The 17,506-nt window shown below is 42.2% G+C and overlaps 1 protein-coding gene across 1 annotated transcript; it reads left to right on the plus strand.

The window, feature by feature from the left end:
• On the plus strand, positions 1-13,440 carry LOC136423426 (retinal homeobox protein Rx1-like). Its single transcript, XM_066411567.1, has 4 exons — positions 1-342; positions 1,701-2,163; positions 8,143-8,188; positions 10,690-13,440. The coding sequence occupies exons 1-4, from the start codon at positions 183-185 to the stop codon at positions 11,167-11,169; spliced, it is 1,149 nt and encodes a 382-aa protein (XP_066267664.1). The 5' UTR covers positions 1-182; the 3' UTR covers positions 11,170-13,440.
• Positions 13,441-17,506: the final 4,066 nt, after the last annotated feature.

The following is a 17,506-nucleotide window of genomic DNA, read 5'->3' on the forward strand; positions in this document are numbered from 1 at the left end:
ATGCAAGCGGCCATTTAATCCTGACAACCGGCGGTCTGTACGTGGTGGGACAGGGTTATGGTTAGAGTGAAAGTGACCGTGTCAAGAACTGTCTTACCACTGCTTGGGGGTTCATCACAAACTTTCTTAAGAAGATCGTGCACAGTCGTGAATGTAGAAGTGAGAGGAGATATCACTCCAGGATGACTTCTTTAAAATCAGCGTACAGCATCGAGGGAATCCTCGGGCGGACGAGCATCCCCTCCCGAGGGAGCGACGGAAGAGGGTCGGTGATCGTAGCGGGACTTGGCCTGATCGGACCGGCTCCAGGGGTAAAGGAGTCGCGCTCTATCCTCGTGCAAAGTACGTACTAGCTTGTCTCTTTCTCAGCACCAAAGTGTGCGGGCACCAAAGTTTGTGTGGACCTGTGAATGTGTGCATAGCTGTTCCCATCATTTTGCACGCTACGCCGACGTTAAATAGTGGTTTACGCTACTCGCTGATCCGTTACGATATTCACGCCTAGTTTTTAGTCGCCACACTTCGCACAGCGGTGCTAAACGACCATCAGATACGCTCCACTACTCCAGAGTCGTCTAATTTGATTACTTGTCTTTAATGCATGTTTGTGTGGTTAATGAGTTAAGTAAATAATGCCTGTTGATTCGCGCCCCGGGAATATTGTATACAGCGCTTATTATAGGCTATATTATACAGATCGTTAGCGCTAGTATGCGAGGAACATTTGAGCTCTTTCCATATCTTTCAACGCACCCCTTAACGTTACATACAAGTGATTACGCCATGGTTTGGCTCTTCTACCCTGCTCTAACCCGACCCCACTTTCTCTACGCGATCCGGTTGCATTCTGCCCCGATTGCTTTACAATTAGATTACAGAAAAACTATATATGTAGCAACGCAGACTGTATAGTTTAATACGCATGCACGCCAAGTATGCGTCCCGCGCGCATTGCTCTTTCGGCAGAGATCGCGGCCGGGGCACGGTCATTATCCTCCCGCTGTATTGCTTTCTTGCACGGCACAAACGAGTCCAAATTGCCCCCCTTTGTCGGAAAGCCTGCGTAATGCGGTAAAACTTTGCCCCATTTCCGACCATTTTCCCCCGCCGCTTTCTGGAGTGTTTAAGAGTGTGATAAGGGGGACCCCGCCGAGATATGGATGGGATGGGCAGAATCTGACGATGTCTTGTATTACGTCGATTCATTTGTACGTTGATAAAAACCAGACTTATCGTACATATATCCGTATCAAGGGGAAGAATTGCATGCTAGGTGACGATATTTAGACGAAGACCCGTGGAGGGACACTTAACAGCGAAGTTCCTACGCTAAATGCTGTAGAATAAGTAGGGAACCGGAGAATCCAGTTGTCAGGCAGCCTAATTTGGTCCCGTATTTTGATGGATGTGTCAATACCTTTGCCAGTTGTCAGATTCTTCAATTACATCCCGCACCACGAGCGTCCCGCCATCATTTACCGACCCCGGGAGCTGAAAGGTGCCAATTACTGGGTCGTAAAAAACTAAATAGCGCCGCCGCGATCGCACTGCCCTACCCGGGCCCCCGGAGAGAGAGAGAGCTCCAAAAGGACTCCCTAAAAACCCAAACTCAAACCTAGAAGTCGCCTGAATAAAGAGTAAATTGCATTAATTCAAAAGCAAACTTTCCCCGTGGCTCAATTCTCGCCCTTTCTTTGCAGAAAATTGCGGCCGAATGAATAGCGAGGTGACGACGATCGGGAGAGCGGCAGGGCGGGAGGACAATAGCGGGGAAAGTGCCGCCCTGGATTTCTCCATTAAAAGAAAATCAGCAGAGGACAAGAAAGACCTAGAGCAAGATTTAAACAGCAACCATTTCTCGGAGAAAGACATCAAAAAGGAGGACATGGAAGGAGAGGATAGCGGGAGCGAGAGCGACTGTGGGCCGTTGGGGAGCGACTTGCCCCCGTGCGGCAGTCCGACAAGCTCCGGTGCCGTCCACGAGGGCAAACTGAACGATCTCTGTGACAGTATCAACGGACAAGTGAATTCTTTAGCCGGGATCGACTTGGAAAACGGCGGGAAAAGGAAACAGAGACGTTACCGAACGACGTTCACAAGCTACCAGCTGGAGGAATTGGAACGAGCATTTGCCAAGACCCACTATCCTGACGTCTTTACCAGGTGAGTTTTTCTTCATTTCTGCACAACTTTTCACCTTAAACAGAACAGAACAACAGAATGGAAACTCATAACTCAAGTAGAAACTTGATAAAACATGCTATTAGCATAATTGTGACTTAATGTCATAAGGCCATGCTATGATCTTGGACGTGAACATACATGTATTTTGCGAATACCTCATTTCTAACTAACAATAGACCGTCAATACATGTTATGCGAAGTTGTTGCCAACTATTGCAATTTATAATTAAGGGCACCACAAAATAACAAATACGAAAAAGGGAGCGGATGTAGGCTATTGGTTTAATAGCCAAAATTATTATTGTTATTTTAATTCAGAGTGAAGGTCTGTTTGTTTGTCCATTTGCGGGCCGGGTCGGCGTTCTTGACCGTAAGAATGCCCGACAGGCTTTGAGGAAAGTGACAGCGGCTCCGGCCACGAGTGTCCCGTACGGACAGACGTGTCGGATAAGAAGGGACCGACAAGTCCATAAGACCTGAGTAGCTAATGACATCAGGGGAAGGGGGGAGGATGACACCCGGACACCGTTACTCCGACAGTTGACGGGCGCGTCGCACTAAAATTAGCCGGGACTGTATTTTCCCAGCTGCTGGGAGCGCGTCGGTTGCGCGGGTTTAATTTCACCCGCGTAAGATCTTCACTTTCCTGATATTAACTCGAACAGACCAGAGGTCGGACCAAACGGACAGGAAAATTGACCTTTCCTAATGTGGGATTCTGTCAATGACATTAGATTAAAGCGAACATGGGTGGGCGTGCGGGCTACCCGGGGAGACTGTTGTTCTAGCCCCGCTGCGGAGTCGTGGCGGGCCGCCGGGTACTCATGGCCCGATAGCCCATAGGCAATGCCTGCAGAAATCGCTCATATGATGATAAAAGCTAGCCTGGATAGCATCCTAGTTAGTTAACTAGTTGGTAAGGAGAGATGGGAGCCTTGGTTAACTAACTAGGATGGCACCCAGGCTAGATAACATCAAGAAAATTGGCACAGACTTTCAATACAACACTGGGAATAATTTCAGGGGTGGAGCCATTGCGAACTGTCCTTTGCTTAGCAACTTTTGCAATGGCCCCACCCTTGTAAATACTTGGACTTCGGCATGCCAAGTTGGGTGCTTTTACCACTGACTGAGTGACAATCGCCAATGACAAGGCTATGACAACGTCTGCTACAACGTATCAAACATAAGCTGAAATACGACATATCAATACACATAGAATAAATCAATAGAGAAAAACGAAGAACAAAATCGACCTGTTTTCAGAATTTGAGAAATTTCAGAATCAAGCATAGATTGAGAAATGACAAAGCAATACGCACAAAATATGAACAAAAGCGAAGAAAGAATAAACATCGATTCAAAATTTGTCAGTACTTATGTATTTTGACTGGTTTGTAATCTCCATGGTTGGAATGAGGAATCTAGCGAAGTCTCAGTCCTGGTGAGATTCTAAGTCGTCCCTGATACTGTGCACGTGAATAGCTACACTTAAAGAGGGAAGGCACCATAGCGGTTTCCGACATTGAAATTAGGTTTTTAAACCATCGATCTTTTTACAATTCTAAGGATGGAAGTAATACGATAGTAGCATCATTACGTGTACAATTTTCCCACACTATTTGTCAACTAGTATTGAATTTACAGAATTTTCAAACTTGCTAAAATGCCTTTGCGCCGATCACAACTACGTGATACTTGATGAAATAGTAGTCAAACTAGATCATGCACATATGCATAAAGCACAAGGTGTATTGGGGATCTTTCGAATATACAAAACTTACCCGTACCCGCTTCGTGTATTTCCGTCACACGATTGTCTATTTGGATGCACATTTCGTTCAATTTATAGACACACAGCCAGACGTTGATAAAGATGGTTGAACGAACGAAGAAAATCAAAACATGGGCAGGAATGTATGTATTGTTTCGATGTGATGAGTCGGTGTTGAAAACCAGACTTTCTTAAGCTTGTTTGGCGGAATGTGAGACACGGAGTCAAACATGAGCCCAGTGGTTTCACGTTATGATATTGGTTACATGGCAAAGTCGGGACGTAACTTGATAATCTACCAGAATTTGGGGACTCGGGAAAATGCAACCATAGCTATTTCTTACGAAAAAGCATCAACGCAAACATAACGATTATGCCATCAAACATAACACTATCATTTCAACGTATATACGCCATACACATTCATTTCAACGCATTCATTTTATAATTAGTTCATTCTTTGCGCATATTTGAGAACATTGATAGGAAAATAAGAAATAGGCTGATACATATTTATAAGATGGTGGCTATCATGCCAAACAGCCACACCCTATTCTAGAAATTAATTTTTACAAAGTACTTTCATAACCTAAACAAAAGCAATGTACACAGTCTCAATCTAGTCGCCAGAATATGTTCGACGTTCAGCCACTTTGCATATTTATAGCTATAGACAATTGTGAAGACTGTCAGCAAGATAGAATCTACTAGCGGATGACTATGTTGATGTTATATGGAAACGACCAAACTACGTCACGTCTTATTATACAGAATTTGGAGAAGCAACAATATGTCAAAATAAATGTACACTCAAGAAATTAAACCACAAGATAAAACTACAACATATGTTCTTCCAAAAATGAAGCTAGATGACCTGATATTGCCTTCTCGCTGTAACAGAATGCGGACAAATTCACATTCCTTCTGCGTTTAGATAAACCCTGCCATAAATGAAATAAAATGATAATATGTTATGTCTCCATCATTACAATGAAGCGAAAATGAATTAAGTAGATTACATGTATGGAAGTGTTTGCAAACTTTTCGTTAGAATAGACAAGTTGATGCTTCCGAAAAAGGCCAACTAAACGGATAGCTGTGATGGTCTGTAGTGTTGTGTTTCTTTGCCTTCTACCCTATTCAAACCCAGGTATTATGTCATCCGTACCCGAACTCTCATAGCTACCAACCAAGTATTCTCATTTCGATATGACGTGTTGAAATGTTGCCAACAACTGTCTGTGAACACTTAGTTTGCAGTTTATTTTATGACATGAAATTTGGTGCAGGCTATATTTCGATGCAGTAATCGGAAAGAGATTTACAGGCCAAAACGCACGGACGTCATGAGAAATACCCCACCCCTCACGACCGGGCGTGCTGTTATTTTAATCCCCTACACAGCCCGGATAGAGTGATTCCTGTATGCCGCAGTCTTGCGTAGTTCTGGATTTGAAAAATCAAATAAGACAAAAATAGACAAGAACAAAATAACGCTGCACTTATGTGATACAACTTACATCAACAACACGGCGTATCAATACTGTAACTAAACAAAATCAAAACAGACACTATCATAATGTTACAAGAAAAAATAGTGCGAGAGAGCGACAACGCCCCTTTCCCACGTCACAGATTGTCAAATATAGACAATATCATTACTGCATTAGTAAAGACCAATGGCTTTTAAAACTTGTTCAGATTTCGTCTACATTTGTATCTGCAAGACGAGTGATCTATCTCGCAGAGTTAGTAGTACTTGAAAGACGAGTCCTATGAAATGATTATAGGTTGAATTTGATATCTATGTCTCTGTCAGGCCCATATTTTTCAAAGATGAAGCAGCTGTCAGAATATTGATACAATCATATCGTTCATTCTATTTTTCCCTTCTATGCTGCACAATTTTAAACAAACCTTTAGTCATTTGTATTATTTGGGGAGAGTGGGGCTCGGTCATCGCAGCGAACTAAACTGTTATAACGTTTTTTCAATAGCGTCTTGCTTGGCTGTCATCATATATAGCATTGTGTTTCAAGTCTTTGCATTGTCTTTTCCGTATTGTCTATTGGTGGACTCAATCTATTGATCCAATAGTATTAAGGTGATACCATGCTTGTTAAATCTATTCTAAATGCAAACAAACTAATTGTGCAAGTGATGAACTGATGTACAGTTTGTTTTGAGATCCGCCTGTCTTCCAGGCATCATATCCAACCCATTATCGAGCTAACTGTACGAAGCAGCTAATTATAATACAACATTGAAATTTACACTGTCAACTTTTGTAAGCGTGTTCCTGTCATTAACTTGGAATGTAAAAGTTTAATAGAGTTAGGATTCCATATTCATAACTTTTCGATATAGATAAATCACAAATCACAGTGATTTTATTTTAAATCTTAGACTGAATTTTGTGCACACAAAAATTGCGTATCTTTGATTTATATTATCATTTCTTTAAATAATCAGTTGAATCATCTCTAAATATTCGTTTTACGCATTGCATTTTTACTATATATGGAAAATAGTTGATATCATATGACATACAAACACATAGATGTATGAAAATATGGGCATTTTTATCCTTAAATAGCACGATACTATGTATGCTTCGATTGACAGTATAACATCATGAGTATTTCATATCGTGAGGCCCGTTAACATTTCTAAACCACATGCATGTTACGGCGAGTTGCTATGGTGTTTTTCAACCACGGTATCAGTTTTAGCAAGGAGTGTTTCTTCTTTAAGGTTGCGATATACAGTTGATATTTTCTTCTTTCAGCGATGGTCAAGAGGAATACACTGAAAATAAGTGAACGCTGGCATGGTGCTTTGAAGTATACAAAATCTATTTTGACTGTCCAGACTGGTGTATTCTTAATTTTATTAATATTAAATCTATACCACGCACATTGAAAGTCAAAGTAAGCAAATTGATTGTTACCCTAATATCGCTTTAGGCTTTACTTACAGTGACATTATGCTACATGTATATTAGAGATTTAAGTGATACAGAAATACAAAAATCTTTATTGACACAAACAAAAGTACATGTATATCGACTTTGGTAATGATATATGTATGGATACATTCATGCCGTTGCCGACTTTTGGGCATAGATGTTGATCACCAATGAAAGACGTCCCTGTCAGTTGACCCAATACTGCAAATTCATTTACTTTCACGGTGTTTATGTTTGCGGTCGAAACAATGCTGAACAGTAGCACGCAAACATACACTCATGTTGCAATGGTTTCGCGATGGAGAGGCCCTTCGAAAATAAGACCATCGCGGATATTTGGAAGTACTGAGGCCAAGGTGATCTTAGTAATTATTTCCTGACCGTGGCTACGGGATCAGATCTGGTAACGGACCCAAATGATCAATTCCCCTAGCTACAACACAGAGTAATAGATACATTGTCACTGCCACAGCGTCAATAGATATGTTCCCCACGGGGCCAATACGCACTTATGACAATGAACGCTCACAAAGCTTGCCAACAAGCTAATCAACTCTAAAGTCAACACTAAGCTCCCCTGGGCACTGTTTTATCTCAAAATAATTCCATTTCAATCAACAGAGTGTCATGTCATGTCATGTATTCATTGTCATTGGACCGCAATCGTGGCCATGGCGGTAACGGATACATTGCAGACCGGTATCAATCAAAACCTACGGATTGTTTTATTGATATAACGGTCATTATGGATTGTAATGAATGAACGAGCTTGACTAATTGTGTAGAGCAATGACTATTCATTAAGTTAGTTGTTGGTGATATTGTCTCAGAATCATTGCCGTCGTTCGATGACGACGTCGCCTCCTTTAGCTTTTATTGTAGAAAGAAAACTACTCTCTTCTTAACATCACAGAGCCCACATATTCACTGTTATGTTGCAATTAGCCTTCTGCCAAAAACGTGTGCCAAACAAATATCAAACTCGGACTTATCATTATTTTTTTTACATCGCCAACAATAGAAGTGTCCTGTGCAACATCCTATGTAGTTTACCAGAGCGAGCTCATACGGGTAGGGGGTATAGGATCCTAGGAGCTCCGATAATATGACAAGGATGGCACCCAGGCTACTACAGGAGCGGTTGATAAGGTATCGATTTGTCAGATGTTGTTGTTGTTCCCGGCTCCACTGCTAACTACACCTTTTTGCCTTTCAGGGAGGAGTTAGCGATGAGAGTCGATCTAACCGAAGCCAGAGTACAGGTAGGTTCTATCTCTCTATGTATCTATATAAGCTATAACTATCTATAAAATATCTATCGACCATTCCAAATGGCAGTGGCTGATTTATCTACATATTCATGTGAATTATATTCCTTTTTCTTCAATTTACCCACAAAACAAATACAAAAGTCAAACATGGATGGCCACCCCTGGTCTAAACAAAGAGGTAAACTGACACCAAGACAGAACGTCTGTTTCTGTTGTTTTGTGATTTCGATGGAGGACATTTCTAAGTTCTTCGTCTGGACCTCTGAACATATGAGGACTACTAATAAAGCTTCTTTTAAAAGTGACTTATTTCAGATTTGATGTAATAAAAGACCCGCCGGGCTACAAGAATTCAGACCTAATTAGAAAATATAACGGTATGTTTTATTTTCCCTCCAAACACGAGTATTATCAACATTACAGCATAAACACACTAGTTTCATTCATTATAACATTAATCCTTATTTTCATTGCTGTGCAAATCAGAGTACACGTAAAGAGTATGGTACGGAGTAGTAAGTAAGTAGAGGACGACTACAAAGCTGATAAACAATTTTCACATTGGGCTTTTTTAAATACATATGTTTATTAAAGACTTCTGAGGGAAAGTTTAACTGTTGTTGATATTCGAAAATAACATTTTGAGATGAAGATTGACATAACAGGTGATCATGACTATCACCTTTTAATATGTCAACACAGAATCAGATTCTGAGAATTGATTCACTCTTAACGGGACGGACCCCTACTCTTTTCGATAAGTGTGGTGGGTTCTTTATCGTGCTCAAGGTGTGGCTCTCCTCAAAACACGGGACCTCCGGTTTTACGTCCCATCCGAGATGTTCGCCCACAATCGCCGCACTACCGCACCTATCCCCACTCTATATGACACTCACATCCCCGGCCGTATGTAATCACCGCTGCCCGCTACCGGCCGTCCAAATTGCGCACTAAAATTGTGTCCATTTACGCGGCCCCAATTATGCCCATTTCTCTCCCGACGAGTAAAACGGGAAGCGGCAATTCTCCGATAATGAACCAACTCTTAACGAAAATGGCTTCAACCCCGGGACCTCTTTCCACGGCGAAGATTGCCCCCGAATTTTCCCCCCGATTTGACTCGGCTGGCAGGGAAATTTGCTTAGGGTAATTTGGTCTAATTCTCGGGCTATTTAAGCAATTATCGTCAACGTTTTGCGACGGGACAATTTGATTGCAGATTGTGTCGCGGCGCTCTGCGCTTAACTCGTCAAATAGCCTCACCGCTATAGTAAAGATGTACCGCCGAGCTTCGGAAATCTCTGCGGCCCTGCTTTGTCTTCGAAAGCAATCCATACACAACCCTCTCATCACGCGAAATTGAAAAGCGGGAAATTACAGGGAAGGTTCATTCAATTTTATTAGCATTCAACAGGATGCCTTACTCGAGTCGATGTAATTTCGAGAAAATTGCTCGAAATTGGCGGTTCTCGAAACACAATGTGCAAATCTAATAGTGCGATGGGAGAGACGGGGTTGTGTGAGTGACAGCACGCTTACAGTAAAACCGAAAGGTCTTGGCCCTTCTCGGAATCCTTAGGTCGTGTAGGAGAAAAAAACGAACCCTCATTGTAGCGTTTGCCACTTCACGAGTTGATAAACTTGTCGAAAGTTACAAAGAAGACGCGATCTACGAGTCTGTATGTAAAATTAGGTGAATGTGTATTACAGAGGTAATGAAGGCCGTCTGCGAGCGAGAGCAAAGGAGCATAATCACCGTTCTTGAGCGACAGTCAATCACTCCGACTCTAAAAGAGCCCTGTTGGATATAGCGTGTTACATGGCTCTTTATTTCCATTAGTTACGAGCCAATTGTTCGGGGAAATGCAGTTTGTGATGTCCTTATAACAAAGTGGCAGCTGCAGTTTTGTATAGTAGTTTAAAGCCTCGTGTGTTCATAAAGATCAAAAGATTTTAAGTTGCTTTGACGAAGCTCTCGTGTTTAACGTTTATTGAGCCTTTTACCAAGAAAATTAGTCTAAACTGTTTTTCTTGTATGGTTGTCTCTTCTGTACTTCTTGTTCACTTAACAGCAGTTCCGAATATTTGGTGCATATCCAGACAGTTTTTCTGTAGCTGAATAACATAAATCATAGGTCATATGTTACACAGTGGCAAAACGAGCGTAATTATGTGTTTGCGACCTGTCCAACTATTCAAAATTACGAAAAATCACCCTTAGGCAACAGTTTGACTGAATCATCTGTCTACAAAGGAAAGACTACTACAGGGTGGCGATCGATGCTACAAGAGGAGTGGGAAAATGTCATTTAATGTCCTTTCGAAATCTTTCCTGGACAGTTGGACTACGTATACGTAGTAGGTAAATATCCCAATCGTGGTAATTCCTAGATTCTAATTCGTGGCGACTGTTACTTAAATCTAAGTGTACACCAATGTTAGATATTCTGTGTCATACAGTTGTAACATGGCCCGTGTGTATGTTGTTACAGGTCTGGTTCCAGAACCGACGGGCTAAATGGCGGAAGCGAGAGAAGGCCCAGGCCCAACAACAGGCCCAGATGCAGCTCCACCACCCTGGGGGCCTACCGGGGGTCCATCCCTACCTGGACATGGGCTGCGCTCCCCACCACCCTGGGGAACATCCCCCGGGGGTCCCCGGACTGAGCTGCTCGCCGCTATCCCCTCTCCCTCCCGCCCTCCACCCCGGATCGTTCCCCCTCCACCCGGCGCTCGGCGGTGGGCTGCTCAGAACGCCGCTGGGCCCGGCGGGGTTCTCGCCGTTCCTCCGCGGCGCTGCTCCCGTGTTCCGCCCGATGCTGCAGGTGGACGGGCTCCAGGCGCTGGCCGAGTCCGACCGCCGGGCCTCCAGCATCGCCACCCTCCGCCTGAAAGCCAAGGAGCACTCGGCACAGATCGAAGCGCTGGGACAACACGCTAAAACTACTCCACTCAAGGAGGTGTGCTCGTGAGGACTACAGGCTTCAGGGGCGGGTCAGTCGGCTGTTGAAGGGATGGGAGAGACAGCCAGTTACCAGACTCTTTGGGTTGTTGAAAGATGAAAGAATAAAGATTGGATAAATAGACTGACTGATATGTCATAGATATAAGCCGGCCATAGAGTATGTTGGTAACCATGGACATGTAACCAGTAACTATATCTCTATGGCCGGCTTATTCCTTTGCTTATTGATTCTATTTAGCCATCTTTTTATTTTTCATCACAGCCCCTCTGGTAGAGAGTATATGGATAAGGCTTTGTACCTTGTACCTTGCTCGAAAGAAATGTCTCCCTCTCACCGAGCGTTCTGTTATAATATAATGTCATGACGTAAAATTTCTTCCCAACTTTCTGTAAAACTCTACTCTCCATGTCGCTACTGAACATCAACTTGCCAACCTTATTTCTTAAGGTGTTAAGCCGGCTATGCTGCAATGTCTTCAAATTTTCATGTTTGTCCAAGTGTTGTGAGTAATTCTAACCCTGACCGTGGGTCTGTTGCGTTGTTGTCCGACCCTGTTAAGTGTAGAGATGTATTGTGCAATCTTGTTGTGATATGTGAATATTTGTATGCCAGATAATTTTCTTTGATACAGTGCTATACAAAGAAGTGGTTATTGAACTGACAATCTCATTTACATCATCCAGTGGCGCTCCAAAAGGCGATCTCTACATATACAAATCTAAATTTTCCATATACGTGATGTGGTATACCAATATGTATCATACAGTATGTAATTATAATGTCAGTACTACCAGTATACCAATAGCTAACTCTAGAGAATAACAGAGACCAGTCCATCCCAGTTTTTTACTGACATATTTTGGTGTACCAAACACCAGTTGATTACTACTTGAAGTTAACGAATATTGTCAGAACACTAAGAATGTAAGTTTTCTGATTTGATTTCGGTCATCCTCAGTCTTTAGAACATTTTTTCCAACTTGTTGAAGTCCACAGGACCAAGAGGCCTGGTGGATGTTGCTTTTTTGTACACGCCTTTGACTTCTCTGAACGGGCCAATTCATGTCATAGCTGGTTAGAGTAAAATACGATACGAGATACGTGCAGCGAGGAAAGACCTCACCGCTCAAATTGGGATCCTCTCAGCATAGACATAGCCTTCGTAGCAGGCTCTACAGTCACGCTTTTGGGGGCTTCTGACATGGCATATAATGGTATATCAGTTATATTACATTCGCAGAGGCGCGAACACAATAAACGGAATGCAATAAAACGGATATGCCATCAGAAAAAAAAAGCATATCACCCCCGGCCCCACCCCCCAAAACTTGAAGCCCGACTCTTCGAGCCTGCTTGGAAAGCTAGCATTGAACTACCACTGTGACTGTCCAGGCAACGTTATGAAACCTCCAAATTGCGGCCTTTTCAACATCACAGACCTGCTGAATACAGAAAGAGGCACAATTAGAGATAAAAGCAAATGCATGGTCTCCGGACTGACCGCAAATTGACCCCACAATTGGTCCAGGCTAGAGTTTCCATTTGTCAAATCGTCGTAAATATTACCTCACTTCTAAAGGTTACAGAAAGGCCTCCAACATGGGTGGTGCTCTGGTAAAACAGAGAAAAAACAATACATCATTTTCTAGAGCTAAGAGTTTAAGCCTTTGGCTTTGTTTCCGATTATCGTCTGTAACATTCTTTGTCTATATTTAGTGTCCTGACAACGTCAGCGTTCGTCATACTAAAATGGCATACAGTTTAAAAATCAAAGTGTATATGGAGCCGTATGGAAATGAATTGTGATAGTTTATATAGACGTAACGTTATGTATAGACGCGTCAACTGTGACATAAGTTGTAAGTGGAGGAGCGTTCTCATGAGTATCAGGCTTCGCATGTAACTATATTTAAATGAATCTCTCGTGTAATTTATTACGCAAGAATGTCAATATCTCCAAGCATGGTGTCCCGCTGCACTCAATATAAGTGGCGTTTATGCTTGTAAGTGGCCCGTATCAGTGAGGAAATTTTGTCCATTGTTGTATATTGTGGAAAAGATATGGATGTCTTGAAAAATACAGTATCTATTATAGAACGTGTCTCTACACCCGTCTTGATGTATAGAGTTTTAATTCCATGTGTAAATACAGCTGCAGGGTCGGTAAAAGATTTTTTATTCTCCACTTAGCTTCTTGGCTCTTTGTAATGTTATATTTTATTGACCCACTCGTTTGTGATGTAAAGGCTTGTCGTTTGAAGTAGAAATTCGATTAGATTTCGGTTTGCTGAACGTATTTACTTCTGTAGCGGAGAGTGTGTCCTTTGTCTGCGGGGAACAGGGTATCCTAGACCGAGGAGAAAGGGGCGACATGAATGCGTTCCCCTGACATCTGCACAGGACTAATCCAATTTAGAAAAGATGCGGTCAGTCAGTATCAGTAAACGGCAGAAGGAAAATTGATTACATTTTCCCATGATGCTCTTTAGTTAGCTATATAGTAGCCATCGGACGTACAATGATGTGTCAGTAAGTCCTATTCGCAAAAAAATGACTTTGGTATTACTCTAAGAGATGATGATCACACGTGATAGAGTAAAAAGCCAACTGCTACGAAAGAGACCTATGGAAAATATGGGGCAATGAGCTAGAGAAGGCATGCATCAAGTTTCATTTTCGATATTTGCATACGTTGACAAAAATCTTAACTATTTCATGCTTTTATATTGTCCTTGGTTGTTTTGCCGCCACGTGTTCATGTCATACACCATGACCAACGTGAAAACAAGAGCAATATACAGATTTTGTACAGTTTTCTTTCACAATAACTTGACAAACGTTGCAGTAAGATTAACTTGAAGCACCAGTGAGTGGATTCTACTGTATTTTCAACAAGGGCCTTCTTTAGAGAAAGTATGAATAAGACGATGTGTCCTGGAGGCTAGGTTACCGGTGTACTGTAAATCTCGTCAAGTTCCTATAGTATCCAGACAGTCGTTTGGTGCGCAGACGACAGCAGTTCCCGCCAGCCGTGTCAGACGATTTTTACGTGTCCACAAGACGGATGACCGCCATGTTTGCTCACGTGTGGGGGTCGCCATGTTGGATCCCGCCCGATCACAAACAAATATAAGGGAACTTTTGTTGGCCTAAAGGACCGCTTGGCCGGGGACAACATGCCGACAGTGTCGCCATGGCGACCGCAAGGTCAAATGTACAGGCCATGTGGACTTGGTGTTAATACTCTCACACCACAAATTGCCCCTAAGCCAATTCTTAAGTTCACTAAATTAGCTCATTGTTGTATCATATCGGCTTCAAAGGCTATTGGCACATTCACTTACACCTCACGGATACACTGACATTGTACTAATGAAAATATATCAAGTTCATTAAGTTGTCATTAAATATGACACATATAGAAAAGGACACTGCGGAACTGCACTCAAATGATGCAACTATGACACGTTGCACATACGAACAACTACACTGAAAAGCAACGCACTAGTACTATTACATAAACATAACGTTGTTTCGCGCCTTTGAAACAACATGATGACTGACAACTTTGCACGATGTAATGATCTATATTTTCTTCTAATCAACGACAAACATACAACGACAACCACGCTGTGCTAACACTACCAAAGTACCATACCAGTTTGACTCGTAAACCTACCGGTGTACCGATTGTGTCTTCAGTCCAGGCCTAGGATAGCTTCCTCCTTGTGTCTGTTGAGCCTGGGTCGAATCCAACCCCACCTCATTCATAATCAAAACCATTAAAACTTCATTCTGGAGAGAAAGAACTAATAACATCACATATAGTACGCCTGGAAGCTAGAACCTCCTTGTTGGAAGCGACCTGCCAAATGAGCTCATTCGAGTTTTCGTAGCCGTGCCATTCCCGGTGTCTTTATTATTAACGCAAGAGTGTTGCAGGACGATGATATGGTATACACGGTACTTTGATAAGAGGGCATGTTGATTGGCGTGTTGCACGAAACGCACCCGCTTTATTCCCACGTACAGTGGATATCTCTTCTCAGTGATTATTCCAGATGTAAAGGCAAAGCAGTCATCCTCAACTGAGGTGAAGCACGATACTTTTTTTTACCGTTGAAGCAGTCACAGGGCCAATTATCGACAACACGCTTATTTGGCAAAACAGCGCAAACGACGCAAAGCGCTCCCATGAAACTATCATTTACTATAATACTAAAAGCAGAAAGTCGGAGGATTGTAGGTCCATGGAATTTGCCATGCTTAAAGAATCATTGGTTTGAGTAAACACTTTAAAAATTGTCAACTGAACCTTGCACATTTTACGGCTTTTTGCTTATATCAGGCATATAGCGTTCATGAATGATCATGAAAACCTGTGTAGTGATTTCCAGAAACATTGCATTTCATTTGATTCATAGTTTATTGTCGTCTCGATCACAGCACATGAACATCCTGTCAATAGTGCAAAACATCTTATTGACTGGAACAGTCTGTCAATAGTGAAAAATAGTGAAATATAGTCAATAGTGAGCTAATTTGTTCCATGTCAATAGTCTGTAATGCAACATACTGGAGACTTGAACGACTGCACCGGTTGAAGGTTTATTGATGGAATGTTCGACTTGTGAGAGGCTCAGCTTAAGAGTACTATAAATTCTTTTTTTTATTTTCGCGACTTAGTTTTGCGGTAGAAGGAGTAAAGATATTTTCGCGTTTGAAACAATTTTGTAGAACAGTAGTAACACAATAGAGATATCAAAAAAATCCCACCAAGAAAGGATTTCTAATGCTTTAAAGCCTTGTTTTTATTTGATCCAGGGGTCTAGGCACCGGCTCCAACTGTTGTTTCCACCCTGATCCATATCGCTACAGCTGATTGCAGCTAGAACGAACAAAATACACAGAAGCACAACATGATAGAAAACTCCTCAACTTGGCCCTCAACCACAAGACGTCCGTAGCACTGTTCTTCATAACGTGAGGCTTACAAATAGTAAAATATGAAAAAAGTCTAATAATTCTGCCACTGAGTGTTGTTCTAGCCATTATTTAAAAAAGTGATAAAAGATATAAGGGTACAAATAGGAACTTCTTTACATAGTTTTTCTCGTCTTGTGCATGAGAAACGTAACAACTAATCCAAATCCGTCAAAGGGATGCCCTTCTATAAATACTAGGATATATAATAAACACACCGAAAAAATTGGTGCAACTGCAAAACAAAGAAGACACATTTTCCTTAAGTAACAATGGATTCTTAGATCTACACTTCTTTAAGTTCCATCTCTAAAGTCAAAAGAAACCAATGAATGTTGAATTCCTGGTAACTTACTCCTCTTGGGCAACAAATTGATGCAGAACTAACATTGTAGTAATTTGCCGCCCTACGGCCTTCTTTTATTGCCATACACAAAGAGAACATTTGTTATAGCAATTGCTAAGTACTAGTACTTTATAAACTCAAGGAAATGATTGATCCTAAACCTCAGTCTCTACCAGACTACTTGGGGTGCTATAAGTATCAAATAGTAAACATTGTCCAAATAGGTTGAAAATTTTCCAGTTGAGTTAGCCGACCAAATTATCACACGTTGGCAACCCAACAGACTGGGTGGACTAATCTCCAAGCAGATCTATAGGTTGCATCAAGACCGTATCAAACTGGCAGAGGAAGTACGTTTTGCAACCATACAACCTCCTTCTTCCAGTTGGATACGGTCTTTGCAATCCATTGGGCCTTATTGGAGGCTAGGGTGGACGTCAGCTGCAGGATTTTTACATCCGCTAGAAGTCGTGCCTGAACAATGGTGTTTAACCATCTCGCCACGATGCATGAAAGTTGTCAATGCAAATTAAAGCTGTTACACATGCATTAATGTCTCGAACACCTGTTAATGTCTGACACTACTGTACATGTCTACTGCTCCAGTGAAATACTCTTCACTAAGACTTGCACGGTAGAAAATATAGAAAAATGCAAACAGGAGAAAATGGCCGTACGGAAACTTAACCTCGTTCAAACATTTATATCCGTTTACATAGGGCATGCAGGGTTGGTGCAGTACTCCCAGCGGGTGCTAGGGTCTGTTGTATAGCACCACAAGTCGGATTCGGGATACGGGCTCGGGTTGCGGCAGTAGTTCTCTGCCAGGTCAGGGTTCGTCTCCGGCCAGTAGTGGTTATGAACATGAGGAACGTCGACATCCCATCGCTGGCATGTCTTCCCACTTGCAGTGACGGACAGGTTTCCCCGGTAGTCAGACCCGTCAACCTTTCCTGTGCAGACTGGATAAAATGAATATGATAACTCTGCGTCCGTGTACGGGTTTTTTTCTTC

Source organism: Branchiostoma lanceolatum, chromosome 17, assembly GCF_035083965.1.
Source record: "Branchiostoma lanceolatum isolate klBraLanc5 chromosome 17, klBraLanc5.hap2, whole genome shotgun sequence".
NCBI classification, from domain to species: domain Eukaryota; kingdom Metazoa; phylum Chordata; class Leptocardii; order Amphioxiformes; family Branchiostomatidae; genus Branchiostoma; species Branchiostoma lanceolatum.